Raw genomic sequence first — 21,936 nt, forward strand, 5'->3', positions numbered from 1 at the left:
TAAATTCCTACGTGAAAGGAGAAAAACAAGACGTTAATTATTCACATTAATTATCTAAAGTTTAAAGATGCAGGATAATTGCACATTTAAGGCATACTATAATTAATTTACTAATTAATATTTTCGATATGATGTTTAGCTTACGCGTGAACAAGTGAGAAATCCTCTATCCGCTTACTGCAAATCCTTTGAACGTACACGCTTCGTAGTTCACAAAGTCAATTGTATGCAGTAATTTATCGTCCGTTTCCAGGTAATCTAGAGATGAGCACGCAAAATGCGTCTTTATTCGCGAAAAACATCAACGCTAAGATATCCGATCCGCGGACAATCCTGTCGATACATTTCTCGTAAATGTCACTTGCGAGTATGTGGCAATTTATGTGAGATTTTTCTCATTTATGTAAATTCCACTAATAAACTCTAAAGAGATTTCACTCAGGAGCTTTCACCGGATTTATAATTCCATTGATAGAAACGTCGACCGCGTTTGGCGCGGTCAGCGTTTTAATTTATCTGTTCGGAGATGAAAATAAATTTCTAGTCGCATGCCGCGAGGAGGATTGCGAATAATTAATGCGCCCGCCAATCTCGTCGATCGTGCCCATTAGTTGATTTGATTGAATAGCTTTTACGCCGATGTACAGTCGTCGCGGGCTTGAAAGTATTCCAAATTCGTCGGATATCGTCTAGGTCGCGAGCGCAGATAGCAAAATCGGCAACGAGCCAATGCGGGATGTAATCTCATTGTCGTTCAAGAGTACTCACTTTTGACATCGTATTCGGGTTAATTAGCGTCTCATCTCAGCGATGCGGATCTCGCCGTGTCTCTCATATCTCAAGCGAGACGGAGTGGGTAACAGCGAGTAATCGATAATATTGATATAACGTCGCGCCAATAATCGCCGAGCCGCTCGCGGTGGCCAAGAAATAACGTTGGAACGCCGGTTGACGGCGTTCATGCTATTACTGAACCGTGTCAGGTAACGTACAACGGGGATGCACAATAGCCGCTTGTGAGTTATACGCCATTATCGAGTACTGCAAGAATTACCTTTACATGATGCGGTTTATACCGGATATTTAGAAAATGCTGAATATATTTCAAAGTTTCGTTAAAATTATAATAGGAGACATAAGAAAATTTGTCACGCGGTTCAAGTATTCGTCAAACACGTCTCCTCCGAAAAGACCTCCGACCTTTGTTAACTTAAATTCGCCAACTCGTTGGACTATAAAGTTGACTTACTCCGTTTTTAGAGCAAAGAATTCCGATATTATATAAATTTTAATTTCTGAGCGCTGATTGGTTTTTCGATAAAAGTTCAGAAACAAAGTTAATTATTCATGAATTGTTCTATTGCTTCGTAACTTTTATCGATAAATGAATAACGATTTTTTATGTGTGTATAATTTTTAATTAACAATACATTTTCGCAGGTCTGCAAAACATATTTGCTAAATTTTTAAAATTTCGACCGTAAATACTGATAATGGCAATAGGTATAATTATGACTTCAAGACCCAGACCACAGAAAATATTTCATTCGTGATTCAGCACCCGCCAGTGGCGGAGATAAAAAAAAAAACTACGTATTGAAAAGCGGAGAAGTTACGTCGCTTCTTTTTTGTAGTCAATCGCGAACCGGCTTACATTGGTTATTCTTTGCGATTGGACAGCGTCAAATAAGTTGGAATGAAAAATGCAAGGGGCCGATGAAGCGGAAACGCAATAGACAATCAGAAGCGGAAGCGCGAGTAGAGAGATGTCGAAGAACGTTGGCGCATCGTGGTGGAAACTGCCCGAGAAACGTGACTTTGACGCCAGTAGAGTGTATAAACTCGCGACTATTACCAGCGGTAGCGTAGAAATCGCAAAGGCGGAACCTCCAGGATGCCAGTGATGCAAATGTAAATACACTGCGCCTAATGCGTCTAGGGGTTATCAGCGTTGAGGCGCGCTACAGAATCGGATGCCAACGTGGAATTTCTTTCAGGATATTTCAGAGTTTTGACAGAAGACAAATAATAAAACTCAGCCCGATGACGCGTTAATAAAGTTTGTAAAGAACGTTTTTATCACGTTAAATTTTACAATCATAGCTTCTTTGATAATCATGCATTTGTAAAATTTTGAATTGCTCGTACTTTTTGAATTGCAAATAATCGTGAAAAGATTTCTTTATAAATTAAATTTTCCTAGTAGAGGTACGTAAAAAACTATTGCTCAAATAAATTCACATTTACTCACTCGTAATTCAACTCTTTGCAGTCTCATTGTGACTTTACATAATGCGTTGTGTGTAGCCAGTCGCATAAATTTTTCAACTTCTTTGACTTTTTACGTCATTATAATCAGTGAATTATTTCGGAGTCTTTATAAATTCTTCCCTTCAAGTAAGAAAAATGATTTTGATTCATGTTATATAAAAATTAAAGATGACATATCTCATTTACAAAAAATAATAGAATGGCAAAGAGTTTATTTAAAGAAATTTGATGTTAAATATTTCTACAGGCGACAATGAAAAACGATTTTCCAGAAACGTTTTCTAAAAAAATCAAAAACGTATTTGTCATTAAGCCTGTTACTTAGACTGAGGAGACATAAGTGTTATAGGATGGTTAGCCCGATTCAGGAATTCGATCGTATATTGATACGATCAGATAGGCGTCAGATTAGAACATCGTTGTTGTGATCGTTATTATCGTTCAACACGTGAGCATGTAAAGGAACGCGCGACGCGGAAGAGCGGAGAAAAGGCAGCACAAAGGAGAATCGGGCCAACGGAGCGTTAACCTTCGTCCAGTCGACCTTTTTTCTAATTAGAAAAAAAAACGAGCTTCGTAATATGTTATTTGCTTCATGTAAATTGCTAAGGAACGAAAACTATTACGTTTCATGGCGTCTTATTTAAATGATTCTTAAATGGTCAGCGCTTTCAACGATTGTGCTCTCTTTCATTTTCTTCTATTCTCAAAGTGTACATGAAAATGGTCATAAAACAAAATTAAATTTATTATACAATTATGTTCTTTTTTAATGTTTGTGCTAGCTCTGCGTCAAACTGGAGAGAAAACTTAATTGAAAACTAAAAACTTTCTTTTTTTTTATATCACTTTGGTACGCTCCGTTGAACATAGACATGTCATATCACCCGGCTGACTCGATAGTCATACATCACATATTTCGAACAGGAGCACACAAGCGCGTCTTCTTGAGCGTGCCAAAATATTACACGACGCCGACGAACGGCTAGCTTTATTTCTTTTCCTTTCTATAAAACATCTAGTTGGCGCCCTCTTGTTTCAAATGCGATCTGTGAATGAAGATACACAATCAGACGTATCCTGTTGTCTTTATTTCAATGTCAAAATATCGATGGTTACGATTCGGAATAGATCTCCCCTAACTAGCTGGCAGCTTCCGCTGTTTTATTTTGACGTGGCTTCTGCTTCATTCGATGAAGAAAAGAAGAACATCCCGTAGGTCGATCCGGACCGAAGAGACCGAAGAGTATCCTCTCGCATACGGCCCTCTGTTGACTGAAGTGAGTTAAGTCAACGCCGCCCACGGTCTGGCACGCGGCCTCCAGCGCGCGCCAAGACGAAGAGGGATGTACCGCGCGCGAGGGGCTAAGAGATATGGAGGACGTCATCGGGGGACGTGGATCGCATGAGCGACAGAGATGGAGGCTGCCGAGATGGAGTGCGAGGTGGCGAGGCTAGAGGATGCGGTGCGACGACGACGGAACGAGCAGAACTGCGAGAGAGACGCGCGGCAGAGCGAGTGGCGGCGAAGGGTTCAAGTATAAGGATACCGAGGCATGCGCCGTCCTATCATATTGATCTCGCCATAGTAACGATTCTCTCTTCTCCGACGATGTTGGGATGCACTATATCCGCGGGAGAAAGAGGGATGCTAGAGAGCGAGGAGCCGAGCGGGAGGGGATCGGAGAAGAGAATGAGAGAGGGAAGAGGGCAGGCAGGTCGTACCGCATGGTGTACCACGCCACCCCACGACGCGCGGATGTGGGCCGCTGAGGGCTGAACGCAAGGGAGAGCGTGGGATGAAACGCCGATGGGATGAAGAGAAAGGGAGTTGCCGAGGTAGTCGTAGGGGGAGAAGGTATATGACGAGAACAAGAGCGAGCTGGAGAGAAAACGAGAAAGAAGAAGAGAGATGAAGAGAGAGAGAGAGAGAAGAGACGGAGCAAACTGCGGGAGACGGACAGCGTCGGTGATCGAGGTAGAACGATGATACAGGAGGGAAAAGGGCAGAATGATGGAGAGGGGTGGGATCTAGACGCGCACGGCGACTAGCAGGTGTACATGTTGAACTAGACAAAGAGGATGGAAATGAAAGAAGAAAAGGGAAGGACAGAGAAAGAGAGAGAGAGAGAGAGAGAGAGAGAGGGAGAGAAAGAGAAAACAAAAGGACGGAGATATCGCGAGCGACCGAGAGAGCGAAGGTGGTGAACGGTGGCGGTAGGCTACCACAGAGCTAGCGCCAAAGCGGGTTGAAGCGGCAGTATCGCGCGGCGCTGCAGCTAAATGAGAATCAGTCCAGCGTTGGTCGCCGGCGAAGCCGCACCTGACAACCCCTTTGACGGGAGAGAGTGAATACACAGTAGGCCCCGCGACCGAGATTTAGTAGGGTCTATCTGACGCGCGCCTATTCGTAGTGGAGGGAGAGAGAGATAAGGGATGTTCTTGCGGTGCTGCCGGTCGCACGCGTTCCAAGATCTGCAGTACCAAGTGTGAACCATTCTCCCCTCCCGTTGTTCACTTTGACCCGATGCTGCGGCAGCCGAGAGAACGCGGGAAGCCCGACATACGGGACGAACCGATGATCAAACTGTGGATGCGTCCCTGAGTCCATTTTCTACATATACAGCACACGAAATCTGCATCAAGCCTCGTGATACCAGTTGCGGTCGCTGGCGATCGAGGCTCGACCAATATCCCCTGCTTGCTCGTGACCGACGTTGTTGTCGGGGACTATTCGCGCGCGAGATCGGAGTGAGAGAGAGAGGGAGAGAGAGAGAGAGAGAGAGGGACCCGAGGTGGTAAGCGGGATCCGTAGGCGAAACCAAATCAGAGATGTCCGTGCTGCCCGACGATGTCGCGTCGTTGTGCAGACTGTCCGGGCCATAGTGCACGCAGATTGTACCCTCCGGTACGGGATAGCAGCGTACGACAGCACCAGGATATCGCTACGTGGAGGCAGTCACGTGCCCCCGACGAAGCTAGGACGATGCACCTGGCGAGCTCGCTGCAGGTGCGACCGGGCGAGCCCTGAGGTTTCACGATCGCTCCGTTTCCATCGCGCCGAGCGGCTCGCCGCCGAGGACAGCTGATCTTCCGGGTGGTTCAGGTCGAGGTTCGTCCTCGCTCGACGCGCCTAGCAGCCACGTGTGAGGACGAGCAAACGAGCGGTGGCGGTGAGGCGGCGGTGGTGGTGGCGGGGAGGGAGAAAATCGCCAACGTGGAGGAGGTGGTACTCGATCAGGCGGTCATCGAGGAAGCAGCCTCCTTCCGGTACCTCCTCGAGCAAACATGAGACGCTCGTGGACGCTTGTCGCGGCGTTAGCCCTGGCTGCATCGGGTGAGTAATTCCACTTTCCAGGAGAGTGTCTTTACCATTAGTCCGACAATGTCTGTCCATCTTGAACCTTAATTGCGACGTGAACTCGTCCACCGTATGTCTCGCTAACCGGCCCGACCATCCTTTTCTGTCAGAACGTTTCTTTGAGTTTTCATTACATCCCACTCCCACTTGTCCCTTCCACAAGTGTCCGTCGACGTCACGCGTCACTCTGCTCCGAGCTTCCATCTTTCTTTCTTTCGGACACTACAAACGCACGATGAAGCCGCAAAAACAACGGTGATGACTCCGTTGTGTGAATCTCCTAGATATAGCATCGATCTACTACTCTTCAGAATCGTTCTCGAGAGTTATTAAAATCACCGCCGGACAGTCGATTATTTCGAACAGTAGCCAGTGGCGCCGACATTCCTCTTATATGGTTGGTGACATCACAGAAATTCGTTCCTATCGCAACTTCTCTTACTTTAGAATTTGTAGTGATATTGGTGTACGACGACTCGTTGGGTTTGCGATCGAAAATGTTTCAAATCTATTATACTATAATACGTATCAGTGACTTTTTATTTCTAATACAGACCGACAGTTTCGCTCGTAAATTCGTTGCTTTTCAAAATATTGTGAATCTTGAGTCTTCAAGATCTTAGTTACGCATACGAAGACTTGAAGAACCGACCAACTTCTCGACCATACGTGAAATTCTTCAAATTTCCAATTTCGTACGAATCCTGGTCGCAATTAATCATCTGTTCGTGCCAGTTTCGTTTTCGGAATTCACACGAGGCTTCTATCCGTAAACAGATAAATTTCTTCAAGTTTGTTCGAAGGAGCTAACGTCAGCAAATTTTGTTTATACGAGTGCACGATTCTTCATTTCAAATTGCTCCTTCCGAATCACTGATCTCGACATTCTTTAATATTATTTTCCAGATCATGAGAGAAAACGATTCTCTTAAGCTAGCGAAATCTGCTCAATTTTGTTTATATACGGGAGAGAACTTTCATTTCGCGATGATCCCCGTTATTCGTTCGTCCAGATTCAGATTCGACGAACTCCGTTTCCGAATATCGTGCCGGGCAGTTAAATATCAAGGTTACCGTTCGGATTACGAGGGAGGGCGAGTTTCGCTTTCCGGCTGGTGGATGTTCATCGCGATCCTTCATCTCTTCGATGTCGCTCTCTCACTTCCGGGATCGGCGTGAACGCCTCGTCGAGTTTCGAGCTTTGAATGGAGCAGGCAGATGTAGAGCATCCGCAATCCCGGGTGGAGGAACAGGGTGGAGGGAGGAGGCAGGGGTGACAAAGGGACCTAGGGAGGGAGGGTGGACGCGGCGTTTCAATATTGACGTCAACCCGCGACGCTTCCAGAGCGACGTGATGTCTCGCGCCTCGTTAGCGGCACGTTGATGCCACCAGCTGGAAGTCAAAACGCGCGCGCATGCCGCGCGCCAAATCAGCATCGCCATAAATATTTGCGCGTTGCACCCGTAGTCTTTTTATTGTGTCGAATCAGCGCGCGCGATAACGTCGTCTTGACGTTCCATCGCGTTGCTCTCGCCTCCACCTTCTCCGGAAATGGAAGAATAGCACCAAGAGATTCCCTCCTGGATAAATCTCGAAAATGGAATGTTTAGCTTTTAAAATTAAGCAAACAAACGCAGACTGTTGTGCAATGATACCCCCCCATTATACAAGAGATACTATAATATTCAAAACCATGATTGAAAATTTGCATAATCTTCTTTTTTAATATAATATTTTCGAAAAAAGTTATATTGTCTACTTTTTAAATCGGAATCAGTGTATTACACACTAAAAAATAGTCTGATCTCAGCGCTATACTTATAACTATATCATATAGTGATGCTATATGTATTGTCTTTCAGTTACAGTACACCGATTCCGGTTTAAATGAGAGTACCCTCTTCTTCATCAGAATCACTGAAAGATATTGAATAGTCACTGATGATCACAGTTACAAGTACAGTAAATCAGTAAGATTTCACTTATTCAGAATTAGAGAGTAAAATATAGAGAATGATACCTATATACGATCAAATATATAATTCATGATATATGATGTAAAAGTAAAGCGATCAAATTTCTCTCTTTGGAAATACTAAGATAGTGAGACGCGTACATTCCGGAGGAGAGGGAGGGAGAGAAAGAGAATTGACGATTTCCCTTTTTGAAAATATTATTGTGGAAATTAAACGTTCGGTTCAACAATTCCTCATTTAAAAATAATCCCTAGATCCCTTTCGGTTTTAAATTTATTATGATCGCTCGTGTCGTTGAAAGCAGTCGTAATAAATTTGAGCGGAATGTAAATTGCTGCTTCCTCTCGTCCGGCGTTACGAAACGTTAATTAATTGCAGCGCGTGCCCGTTAAAAATAATAATCGTTCAATTCCCGCTCTGCTCTCAATCGCGCTTTGCAGGGCCGCGAATATTTTTACGTTCGTAAACAACACGAAAATTCCATTATGAACGTCTGTCGCGTGTGTTGACCGAGATCGAATGGAAACATTCGCCGGTGCAGTCGCGGACGCGTCAAAAGCTGTCTCGACCCGCGCTACCAAATTGTGCATGTTAGCCTCGTGTAAAATGTAAATTAGGAAGTTACCCACCTCGTCCACGCGTGTCCGGAGGTCGTTCTGTCATGACGTATCGTGTTGATTAATTAGCATCGCCGGCTGGCAATGCAGTTGGCCGAGCTGGTGCATCCGGCGCCGTTGCACCGACCGTCGCCGGTCGGAATAGGAAATGGTTGTAAAAATCGTAGTCATCCCACGCCGCAAGAAAGCACGGGAAATGTTCCTCTCTCGAAGTGATTAATGCGTGCTTTCGTCTGGTTCGAGGCGATCGATTGCTACACCAAGAAAAATCTTTGGATGTTAAGCAAGACTCATTTGTACGCAACACGAAAACTTATCGATCCAAGTTAACAGAGAAATTTGTTCGTCCAATTAAAGTTTCAAATTTTTGTACATCAATTTTATTAGTTCTCGATATTTACCAAATCTTCATAATTTGTGGTTTTTTTTATAAAAAGACTATATCGGAGTGCGATTTATGAGGTGAAATTCAAGAGGTTTCTCTTTCTCGATGCAGTGCGTTGATTAATTAGCGTTCCATGGTACGAACCATTCGTTCATCTTCATCGTTTTGACAGACAACCACATTATACATAGGCTGAGCAATGGCTGGCAAATGGCCTCGAGCGTTTTAAATATTTTCACAGAATATTCATTGTTTTCGAAAAATAGATTTTTATATTGTTTTAAGTGAGACATAAAAATCTTGTTCGTCATTTTTTTGTGTCTTTGTTGAAAGTGCGAGCATATCTGTCAAAAGCTTATTTTTTAAAAATAAATATATATATCTTGGAAAGTGAAAAAGATGCTCAGTTTCAAAGAGTTGTATATTGTATTTATTCGATCTGTACTTTAATTTAAAAAAAAAAATTACAAAAATTCTCAGACCTATTTAATTATTTAATAATAGATGTGATTGTAACAGTAGAAGATTTAAAGCTTTAGAAAATGAGTTAGAAATAATTTTATTTATTGTACACATTTACTGTACATTTTCTGGATTCTAAGAAATATCAACTTCTAGGATTTGAAATATTTAATTTTCTCAGAAATAAAGCTGTCGAAAGAAGATTTATTAATAGATACGTGAACAAATATACAGCGACATGAATCAAGCTAGAAATTGAACTTGTATCTCCTTATAAATTTATGTTCTGATGTTAGAAACGTAACATATTTTATTATTTTTTTTCATTTGAACAGTATCTCTCAATTAGAAAATTCTATGACGCATTGCATCAATTAATTAAGAAATCTACGGCGATACTGCTCGTTCATCTTCGTCCATTCGGCGAACAATTACGCCTACTGAGGCTTCTGAGAATTGCTGACCTATCCACCTACGCGGCAGCAGATCGTGCGTTCGTAGTAATCGTAGTAATATAGCAAATGGAAGAGAGAAGCGGCAAGGAAGCATAAGACATTGAAATCTTCTTTTAGTTACTCATATACGTTCTCTATATATTTATATATTTTATACGTTTATTCCCGTAACATTTTCATTACAGTCGCATCATTCAAATTAGAATTTTTAAAATATAATTTCCCAACGGAATTACTGATACTCTCTCTAGTTTCATATAAAATGTTTTTGACTAACGTAATTTTCTTGAAAGTAGACATTACGCAACTAATAAAAAGAGCTTATATATATAAATTATATTTTAAATATTGCAAATGCAATATCTTTTTGATTTTGAAGTACATGAACAAGTCAATTATTGGAATACGAAAAATAACATTATTTCTATACTACTGTTCCATTTATGTCACGTGTAAAATATCCAAAAACAAATATGTGTAAAAATTTTTAATGTAGTTATTTTTGAATATTTCTGTACCAACTATCTCCGTTAAAGGGAAGTGCGGTTGATTAGACCGTGCACATTTATCCTTTCACTTTCACAATAGCACTTTCACCTTGTAACAGTTTGTAATTATTATACCGATCACGCGTACGAAGAGCGTTGTCAGATAAAGACAGCCAAAAGTTTGGCTGTGTTATTTTTAACCTCTGGACTTTTGCCGGTAATTCCGAGATTTTTGTGTAATCCGCTCTAAGAAGCTCTGTGGGAAACCGTGCTGTTGCTTGAAAATTTTAGACATTCTTGAAAGTCCGTTCGAGGAAAATCCTTGCGAAAGGATTCACTTCGCTTGACGAATCTCAACGTTTCTCGAAAAAGTCCGTCTTCAAAAATTGCATATTCTAAAACATCTTCACGTAATGTTCTCCTCGCTTGTTTAAAACATAATTGCGCCTCAAAAATATTTTAGAAAATAAATTTTCATAAAATCAAATCGCGTGTGTGAGAAAACGTTCGGTATACCCTGTGTTATCTCACTATTTAAAAATAATGAGGTTGATTATACTATATTCGTGAATAAAAGGCATGCAAATATAATTATGATAAAATGTATCATACTAAATTTTTTCAAGTTATTCTAAGAATCATCGATGGACATATGTTCGCGTCGCAATTTATTTTAGTTTTTCTCTCTACTTTTATTATTTTCCCCCCTTCTCCTTCTTTCTATCTCATCCTTATAAATATCTTATCCTGTATAAGAATGTTTTACAGTAAAAGCATTTACTTGAAACATTTTCTATGAAAGAAAGAAAATATATTTATATTATATTTTATTATAATATAAATATATAAATTATAACATGTTTTAGAAACTAGTTTTACTAATCTTACTGTGTTATATTTTTATAAGATTAAATTGTAATTATAACATTAAAAATAAGTTACAATTATACTTAAATTTCTCAAAAAGTGAATTTTACGATGCAAAATATGGATTAAGAAAGACTTCATAAAATGCATTTACAAATGCGTTAATTGTACAATTGAAACAAATTATTTGTGAAACAAATTTCTATAACGTAATGAGAGAGTCAAGTAAAAATTTCTAAAAAAATTGTACAAATATGTAAACGAAAATATTTGAGAAGGTTATAAATTAATAATGAGTCTCGAAAGTGCATTAGTTACAATAAGTTTTATTAATTTCTTTCTCTCTTGAACATTAACTTTTTATTTATTGAACTAATGCTTACCGAAATCTTTTAAGTAGTTCTCAAACGTCACAAGCTGCCGCGAATAAATTTTAGATACAGATCCCAGAGCGCATTTAATAAAGTATTTCAGACAGATGTTTATTGGAAACTTTCCCCGTTTACTCTTGACTCCCTCAATACACCGTAAAGGAACTTGACTGTATATTTGAGAGATGTATAAACATGACGTATACATCTAATATCGTTCTTGAGAAAAATTCGTCAGAGATTCTTTTTACACTATTATGATCGTAAAGAATCTATGTGAATCGGGTGCATCGCGACGTTCGATCGGATATTCACGTGTCGTTCGCCGCATCGTCTCGCGTCATAGTAGCCTCCAGACGAATCTAGGGATGCTTAAAAAATTCATAAAATTATCTATCTTCTTAATCTAGATGTCGAGTATAAGAAGCATCGATATTATTCCACATCTTCTAATTCTATTTTTAAATATTAATTTTCAAATATAAATTCATATTAATGTCATTATATTAATATCATTGATACCATTGTGTTGCGATTTGATATTCTGTTTCTGAGCAGTTGAATAAGCATCAATACTGTCTGATGCTTGTTCCGAGATTTCCAAGAGTATCGGATATCTCATTGGATACGTTCTTAGAAAGTATCAAATCTCAAGTATTGTTCTAATACTTCCGATTCGATATCCTGATACCCTTCAAGTACTGTTGTCTAGATAGCGTAGCCCTCTGGGGATTATGTAAGATATCTCAGATCCAACGAGGCATCTTATTAGATCATTTGATCCACTCCAGACTTGACTTTCCTTCAGTAAAAATGTTGAGAGGGAATCATTTGTCAGACGTTTCCAACTTCCAATATTGAACGTTTAATAAAAGTTATCTGGCTCTCAACATTTTTATTTATCAAGACTCGATTTGAAATTAGCGAAGGAATGTATAAAAAATGTCTTGTTAATATCTGAGATGCCCCATATCGAAGCTAAATTCTCAAATGTTAAAAACAACGTAAAAGCAAAAAATTTTGGTATCGTGAATCAAGAGCATGTCGCTACTGCGACACTGGCCGAGCAATGTAAAGCATCCCTAGACGTCCCATGCGGTGCGACCTGCAGCAGGGGTGCACGTAGATGCGTGGGTGTGCGGACGTGGGTGTGCAGCGCCGGAGAGTATCGAACGATGGCCGAGGAAGAGAGGACACTGCACGCTCGCACGTGCGCGCACGCACGGCCGCACGCACTCGTCAATCCGTGCACACATACGCACGCGTCACGGAGGCGTCCGCCAGCAAAATCGGCCATCTCCCAAAATCCGCAATTATTGACAGGCAAACGAAATCGTACATGTATATGCGCGCAGAAGCGACAGCGATGTCGGTACCAAGAATCTCGCCACGGATCTCGATTTGCGGCTCCCACTTGAATGACGTGCGCTCTTACGAGATATCTGACAGATTAGGAAGATGATTAACTCGCGATCTTACGTTTTTCTGAAATCTCAAGTTTAATCTGCACGTAGAATCGTGTAAAATCAAAGATAATGGATAGGATATTTTCGCTTTTAAAATTAATATAACATAGGAATTTCGATTTTACTTAAAATGCGTGTAATTTCGATTCTGTATAGTATTAATGTAAATTATAATTACAACAGTGGGCAATAAATTGCTTATGCTATTCACATTAGTTACTTGTGGAATGCCAATGATTCGGCTGAATGAATATATTAATACTACATACAACTTGGATAAATGTGACCAACGATTCTAAACATAATGTACACGTATGTATTAATTAAAGTTACACATCGCCTGATTATTAGCCGAAACGTGATTCTTGCAAATTGCTGTGAACTTTTCAATTTAAATTGGTTCCTTATAATTGAATCTATTTAATTGGAACCGCACACGAATGTTTCATATTATTGGCTGCCAACCAAAAATGTGTTCGAACTATGTGGATCGATAATTATGATATTCGCTATCTTCCGGATACTGAAGAAAAGAATAATCCAGTTTTCAACAAAGTCACTCGTTTAGACACTAGGTATCTTATCCTATAAAAAGTTACGCGACGAGTTCTCCGGCGAGAATCTACAGCGAGGAGTAAAAAATTTTTCGTGAAAAGTTTCGCAATGGGGAGATGGCCGGTTTCTAAACAGAGCGGACAGCTCCTTCCTTTCTCCTCATCTCCTCTATCTCTTTCATCTTCCCGCTTCGTGGTAGACTCAAGTGTCTCTACCTCTCTGTTTCTCTTTTCCTTTGCCTCTCTTTCTCTCTGTCTCTATCTTTCTCTCTCTCTCGACGAAATGCATGAGCGGACGCGTGTATATGAAATAGTAATACGAAAACTGTGCCAAACGTTGCGAGTAGCCCCGATGAAATCAACCCCCTATAGCTACCTCAGTCTTTTTACGAACGTGCCGGTCGCAGCTAGCGACGGGAACGTCGTGTCTGGTGTCAGTAATGCATACGCCTGAACTTTGCTCCTTTTCTCTTTCTCTCTGTGACTCTCTCTGTCTCTCGGATCCGGTGACTGCCAATGAGAGAAAGGCACAATTTGTTAAGGGACCGGATGGAGTGTTGTGATAACTTGGCCCTTCACCCGGAGCCAGGATGAATTAATAAATATTGATAGGAATCAAAGGTATCGAGATAAAAGATTGGGATTGACATATCCAAGGACCTCTGAATAAACGAATAAAAAGGTTAAAGGTTTAAGGGTAAAAGAACTATGTAATGAATGATCCAAGAACTAAATAATTAGCTGTTAATAACAGAACAACTTTATATGAACGTGAGACTTCATTTGAGTTGAACTTGAGATATCTAACTTGAATGATTTAAAAGTAACGACGAAAACGTTATATATTACATACGTTTTAATATTACGTCATTGTAATGAAATGTTGTATATCACCGCTTGCGAGGAGAACGATGTAATAAACACAGAATAATTTCAAGTGGTTGGTATATGCGCGCACATCTACTACTTTCCTGTCTGATGAAACATGCAACTTATACTACTCATACTACTCGCAGTGATACAAAGAGGTATATAGGGAGACATGTAATAAAGCTCATAAAATGAAGTAAAATTGCAAGATACGAAAATTGCAAAATGGTAAGAAAGAGACTCTTGAAAGATTATGATTAAGATGCATTTTTAAAGAAAATAATATACCTTTAGCCTTACGATGCTTAACGTTTTCATCGTGACATACTTTCATAATCTCTTAGCTCATATTAAAACTTAACGGTAAGAATCTAGCGATAAATATAAATCACGTAATATTTCTAGCCCGTCGTCCTTAATATTCAATAAAAAAAAAAAAAATAAAAAAATCCACTTAAATAAATTTTCAAAGCACATCATTAAAAAGTGACTAAACTGCATTAATTGCTTTTTGTCTAAAAGTAACATACCGCTTATTGTTATTAATATTTGTTTAAACATTCAACAATGTCATTTGCAACAGATATTTAAATCTACCTAATAAAATTTTTACTTTGCATATTTTTCTCTGTAAAATGGGTACTTTGACTTCTTCCTTTTGCATTAACGATATATTCTCTCGTAGTAATCAATTCTCGGCAAGTAACGCCGAGGAACCTGACTTGCCTTAACTGCGAATCTCGTTTGCTATGCAACGGAACCCTACAGACCGTCATTATCATATTACACGGGTGCATCCAGTGCATGTTCTGCACCACGCGACCATCCCCTAACGGAAGACGCGTCGGTAGACGAGGAAACGAGCTCGGTCGATCGTAGCCTTCGCCATTTTCGCACCTCGATATTGTTAAATTCTCGAGCAATGCTTTGTCGATGTTTATGTATACGTGTCTTCGGTTCATCTCTTTTCATTCTCTAACTTTTTTCATTCTGTAGCGAATGTTCTACATTGCGAAACTGACCACTATTCGTAGATATAATAATTTTTAAATATTTAATTTTAATATATTTTACTTTAAAAAAGCAATTTTCGAATAAATCTTTAAAGAGATCTATTCATGCAATGCGCAAACCTTATACTTATTATGTTATTTGAAACAATGTAAATGGAGAGACTTGTAACAATTTTTATTATTTATTGTCATAATTTTTAATTTCACTTTTTCATGATAAAGATGATATAATCCATTGCAGATTGAAACTATATTACCTGAGTTTATTCTATGTTGCATTAAAAAAATAGAAAACAAAGATCTTCCTCTCGTTCTCTCTCGAATCGATATATAACTCTCTTTCTCTCGTCTCCCATATGCCCCTTTTCGCTTTCAGTCTTTCCAGGTTGGCATTGTCATTGCGAATGTCTCGCAGTATTTATCGGCGTCGGATTAACAATGTTCTAAACTATTTTAGTCGATGTAACGCAGCGACTTGCTATTGTCTTACCGCGCAATACGATCTCGCTCCTCGTTTACTAGTAAAATCGTTAGAACTTTGCCGCCGACAATAGTCTTATCCTATATCGCAGAAGCGATACGATACGTCTGGATATATTAGGGAAAATTTCAGATACTTTCAAATAAAATTCACGACGGATATAACAAGAAGAGGTAACGAAGAGATAACGTTGTACCTGTCAATTATCCATTGCGAAAAACATTAACGTTGGAAAACATCGATAACAAAAAAAAAAAAAAATAAATAAATTGTGAAATAAATCCAAAACCAAAAAACCACAAGCATTGATACGTACAATCTAATTAGGAAGACGTAAGATCGCTGACGTTAAATGAATAACAACCGGTTCGCAGCATTTACTCTCGGTATTTGTTCATATATGTATTACAGCTACAACCATGATCAAAGAACGGATGGATGTCAATCAGAGTGTTAACAAACTGAGCATGTTAGTATAACTGTCTTTCAAACCGTCTGGAGTGAGGTGGTTTTTTTTTAAAACTGGTTGTATTACAGACTGCGCATTGCTATCGACTCCGATTAGACTCGCTAGCTCTGTAATCAGACATGTTATACATCGTTGAACAATGATATGGTAACAATCGCTTGATTGGTTGTCGAGACGGCAATGATCAAGAGTTCTATCTTAGACCGAGCACTGTGGACTACTTTGACCAGATAATTGTGTGTGTCGTGCTTCCTAAATGGTCTGTGTCGCGAGTTACAGGGTAAACACACAGCAGGAGGGCTTCGCGCAGAAACGACTTTAGTGTTTGCGGTAAGCAATCTTGCTGGGCAAATTAGTGCCCGAGTTAATTATCTTTTGCGATCAAATTGTTACGAGGGCCAAGCGGCGTTTGTCCTTCTGTACGATTATTTATGGCGCCAGCGAGATCAACTATGTTGGTCAATGGAGATTAGATTACTTCTGTTGGAATGAGGACTTGTATATAGGTATATGGTAAGGATATTTATTTTATAAAATCTCTGCAGAGGATTCCTAGGAAATGATTTATCTCATGCGTGTCGCACAAAATATCTCGTGGTCGTAGATTTATTTTTTTTTTTTTAGGAAATAGAAACAATATGGAGACAATAACATTTCTAAAATATTTATTGACTAATTATTCCCCTTTAAGCGTGGCAATAAAATCACTCTTTAAAATTCAGACGATTTCTCTGGAAAATCATGTACGTTCGACAGTGACTCGATTGCATTATTTTATTATTTCTGATCAATATCTCCGTATTATTCATATTACAGCTTTTGTTACAGTACAATACCACGTCCGCTTTAAATTGTTTAAAAACAAAAATACGTAATAAAAGCATATTTTTTTTAAACTGCAGTTTTTGCGTGTGTTTTAAAGGATTTATAATATTCCTCTGGGAAATGTTATTGCAAGGAAGTTAATTGTTAATACGGTCTGTGCGATATCGCAGTCTTACTTAATTTTTCACGATCCGATGACAAGGACGCTTCAGCTTTGATTGCCTAATACGTTTTGCAAAAATATTCGATGCGTTATGAATTTATACGGAATTGCATTATAGCAACGCGCCTTGGTATAATCTCCCGACTGTCTAATAGCACGAACAAAAATAAATGTCAGACAGTTCGATCTGACATTTCTGCCAAACAAGGACGTATCTTTGTAAATAATCCATAGTCACCTTGCAGCTCTATTTATTCCAAAAAAAGTATCCCCGATGCACGCTGTATTATTTAGCCGACCGCCACCGTCACTTACTTATAATAACAGTATCGAGAAATATCTCTAAACTTGCACCTGAAGTCCTTGAGTTATCTCGACATCTCATCTTGACTCTTTCAAAAATTGTCAAGAATATTTATTTTTTCGCAATTTTAATGCAGGAATTTTCAAATATAAGAACTTTACTTTTTTTAAAAAAAAAAAGCAATTTTCTATCGTAACAAAGTGATCAAGCTTTCTTAGACGTACACATTTTTATTAATTTTTATTTTATTACTATACATTTGAAGTTATTTTTAATGTTACTCGAGTAACTGTTAGACTCGCCATTCATCACTTAAGATTCTGCTAAGAGACGGTATTCGACTACTCATTTTATTCCAAACCGGGACGAGGGCGGAAAATTAGCCGTCGTTCGTCGACCGGCGAACGACAGGTCTTTCTATTCTCGAGGCGTTCGCCAAAGTTCCACGTGGGAAGCGGTAATGGGAGGCAATATAAGCAAACAGTTAGTCTCGGTGAGTTTCGGAAGAGGCTTTATCGTCGTTTAGGTGCAACAGCTTGCAATCTGACGTCGCTGGATTTGCAGCTGAATCGTCCGTGTATAGGTGCGCGCGATGCGAATACGATTATAGGCATACACACGGTTGCGCATAGCAAGAGGGATCTTCCTCTCTCTTTCTTTCAGCCGGGCTCACAAAAGCTGCGATATACCGGCGGCGCGGCGGTTGCCGCAGTATTTATTCGTCGAGTGTCACATCCCGTCATTGTTCCCCTCGCCTCTCTCGTTATCGACGTTTTTGCACGCGCTCTTCCCGCTAGAATGAATCTGAGACCCCGTATAACAGCCAAATTCTTCAGAGAAAAAGTAGACTCGAGGAATGCACGGATCGATAGCTTAAAATTTTACGGAGATAAAAGATTTTTTTTCTCTCTCTCTCTTTTTGAAAAACCTTGATATTGTCCATCTTGTTAAATTTTTTATTACAGAACCTGTGGTTTTATATGGAGTTCAATCCGATCAAATTAACTTTTTAAATGTTGCGAGAAAACCGGAAAGTCATCCGAAATTCTCTCAGATATTCGAGTCGTTCTCAAATATTATCTTTATCAGTATTACTAATGAAGCGGATAATGAGAAGCCAAGCGCCATTGTCGGTGTCGTTCACTTCATTATGATAATGGAGCCGAACTCCGTCGATCTTCTGAAGGCGTTAAATAAGAGAAAACAAAAAGAAGTAAACGCGGGATATACACGTTATCTAGGCACCGTCTCTGGCGCCGTCATTGATCGATGGGCCACCGTTCTCCGAGTACTAAATGATAAATAACTCATTTAGCAAGAAATATGGGTTCGCGCCTGATTCTTGCCAGCCTGGCCTTTCGGTTGCTATTGATAACCCACGGCGCGAGATGTGTGAATGGGTGCATTCGGGGGATTGAAGGGGGAGGTGGAAAGCAGGGGAAAGGGGTGGGTGGGCGAGAGTGGGCATCCATCGGCCGCCGTTCATCGACCGCCGCGCTCTCATACGAGAATTTAATTGTCAGCCATACGAAAGCGAACCGGTTATCGATTCTACGAGAACGTCTCTCTCTCTATCGGGCGAAACCGCCGAGTGGTTTGCACGTGTTGCGCCTGCATCCCTCCAGCTGCCGCCCTCTGGAATGTTCTCTCTCTCTCTCTCTCTCTCTCTCTTCCTCCATTCTCTCTCTAATATCAGCTTTACAGTCTCACGCTATCCCTCGCTAGCGCTCGCTTTTTCCTCTTTTGGTCCTCTTTTTATTGATTCTTTAAATTAAAATGCATCGTGGCATATTTAAGTTAATGCATTTATCTTTATTCTCATGCGCAACTGGCATACGAAAGCAATAAATTTATCCATATCAATTATTTCTTGCGTGAGCTCTCTTCCATTTCCAGATCAACTGTTAATGGCATTAATGGTAATAGAATCATTAAAAAAAATTTGAAATTGATTTTTCCTTAACGAGAGAACGTTGGGCAAAATTTATTATTTATTCGTTATACATTTTTAATCTTCAACATCCGATATTTCTAAAGTTAACAATTAAGATTCAATTATACAAAATTTGCTTAAAATTAGATATAAAATAAAGTTATATATTTATTTCCTTTTAGAGAGCATTGCCTTCAATAACGTACAAATCTTCAAAATCTTTGTAAAGATTTTTATTTTTAATACATCCTGGAAATTCATTATTATCCATTCGTTTGATAGAAGAGAAATATGAAGAATTCGATAAAAAATGTTTCTCAATAAAAAAAAGAGGAAAAAAGAAAATATTTGTCACGTATATGCGAGATAATGTATTATTACATAACGTTATATAATACATTATAAAAACATGTACCATAGCTCCATTTATTTCTTATTACTAAAATATTTAAAAAAGTTTGATCTAAATTTTACGTCACGTCTATTATACTCTTGACGTCCATTATATTCCTAAATATATAATAATATAAGTAAAACGTAATAGTGAAAATATTTATTATAGAAATGCAATATAAGTTTTCCTTTCTGTTCTTCGCTTTAACACGTAAAATTAGTCGTATTGTTTATTCGTATTTTATCGCGTGTTGATGGTAATTTCACACGGTTTATATAACCAAGGTGTAGTAGTTAACTTAGTGCTCTTAAGGGATGTGTATCCTCAAATACATATGTATAGACTCACACATACGTACACACATAATAAAATTCCCTTTCTCTCTCTTTTCTTGTTCTCATTTCTCTATTTATTCCTCTATATCCTTGCTATTGTACGGTAATATCATTTTACAAGCAATTGCAAAAGGAGATACTTTAGACTAATATTTTCAAAGTTACTAAAAAATCTATCATCTGTTATTAGTAGCGAGTAAGGCGCTTACGCGCTGTTAGTATATATTGTTCTAACACTCTAGATTGTTCTACATTGTTGAATTATATCCTTACCATTTGAACGATCTTCTATTTTTGCTCTATTTGTAAGTTTCCCTTTTAGACCCATATATTTTATTAATTCTTGCAAATTTGCAATATAGGAGCTTGCCTTGCTAGAACACCATTTACAAATTCTTTTTATTATAATACCTAGTATGTAAAGTCCCTGTACTTCCTTTTACTAATAATGTATAGTCTCTGTCGAGTAAAAATTGGTTGCAACCGTCGGCTTTATTTACCACTTATCGCTCGTTGCGAGACCTGTCTATACATTTTTTCGAGAGACGGAGATTATAAAGATTTCCATCAGAATTTTTCGAAGCCTGATAGCCCGACGAGCGGTATTATGTAAAGCGATTATAATCTTCGCTTTTTACCATCTATACACCGAATATACTCTCCGTCGTCGCAAAGCGGAAAAAACTAACACGCGGAAAATGAGGTCAATGCAGAATTCCAAAAAAGCTCATTGCAGCACCGCGTCGATAAAACGTAACCATTTTTCAACCTCTGTCTCTCAGCCGTTCATTTAACCCTTTCCAATAATCTTTCTGGGTGATGTCGAAGACCCATTACGTAGGATTTATCAGAATAAATATCGATGCGTCTGATGTGAAGGATGATTTACAGTGGAATCTGGTTACAAGGAACTTCATCGAAGTTCTAATTGAGTTTGCTGCGCTAAAATTATGTTACATCGAATTGTCTACGTCAAATTGAAATATCCAGTATCCCTGCTTCTGCTTCGGATGAAACCGGAGGAAGAAGTCTTGCAACTCCTCCATCGCGCCTTCTGACAGATAGCAATTATCTGATAGAACTCGAAGCCCTTCACGAGTCAAAGAAATATGTAGTCATGATGAACTTACTCTAACTTTCCCATTTATTCTGATTAAGTTATACAGAAAAATAAATGTATGCTAGAGAAAGAGAGAAAGAATCCGTTGGAAAGACAACGGAAATCAAAGACCGATGGACGAATAAATTTGCAGTTAATACAAATGAACGTAGCGCAACCGTAACGTCAAAACAGACGCGTGGAAAATCTCTTGAGAATATATAAATTTATAATAGGAACTTTTTTTTCCTACTTTCCAGCGTGGAATAGAGACGCAAGATAGATGTAACTGAAGTTTCAACGTTCTATATAGTTATGTTTTGTAAAACTCCGATCTCCGGAATAAAGGAAGAAGAGAGAAAAAGAGAAAAAAAAAACAAATTACGTTAAACTCAGATAGACGAGAGATCGATGATGCGCGGCCTTCGCGCTTCGCGCTGAAACGCGATGACGAGAAGAAGACAGATAACGAAAGCGCAGAAAACTTGCAGCTATTCCGGTCTTCAGGAGTATCAAGGGTCGCTGACTCTCCGCCTGCTACTGCTGCTGGCTGCTGCTACTACTGAGAGCCGCGCTTTCGTACCGTTCTCTTGAAGACCGTCGCCGTCATGCGACGATCGATCCGGTCGCGGCACCGCGGGCATCGCGAGCTCAGACAGACAGACAGACACGCGGATTGCAGTCGAATGCACGCCCGGGCGAAGCGAAATGCCGTCCTCCGATGCGGCCATCGAACGCAACCGCAAATCTCACCGCATGACCTCGCCGCCGAGACG

The 21,936-nt window shown here is 39.5% G+C and overlaps 1 protein-coding gene and 1 long non-coding RNA gene across 2 annotated transcripts in view; one reads left to right on the forward strand and one right to left on the reverse strand.

The window, feature by feature from the left end:
* Positions 1-1,521: 1,521 nt before the first annotated feature.
* On the reverse strand, positions 1,522-4,031 carry LOC113003971. The gene is made up of 2 exons (XR_003268787.2): positions 3,391-4,031; positions 1,522-3,320 (listed from the first exon to the last, which is right to left on the reverse strand). It is a non-coding gene; the product is annotated as an uncharacterized LOC113003971 (long non-coding RNA).
* A 518-nt stretch (positions 4,032-4,549) lies between these two features.
* LOC105194564 (neuronal acetylcholine receptor subunit alpha-7) overlaps positions 4,550-21,936 on the forward strand; it is a 197,586-nt gene continuing 180,199 nt past the window's right edge. The window contains 1 exon segment of the mRNA XM_011159543.3: positions 4,550-5,608. Coding sequence (XP_011157845.2) covers positions 5,560-5,608 — 49 coding nt within the window. The 5' untranslated portion in view covers positions 4,550-5,559.

The sequence above is a fragment of the Solenopsis invicta genome, chromosome 2, assembly GCF_016802725.1.
Source record: "Solenopsis invicta isolate M01_SB chromosome 2, UNIL_Sinv_3.0, whole genome shotgun sequence".
NCBI lineage: Eukaryota > Metazoa > Arthropoda > Insecta > Hymenoptera > Formicidae > Solenopsis > Solenopsis invicta.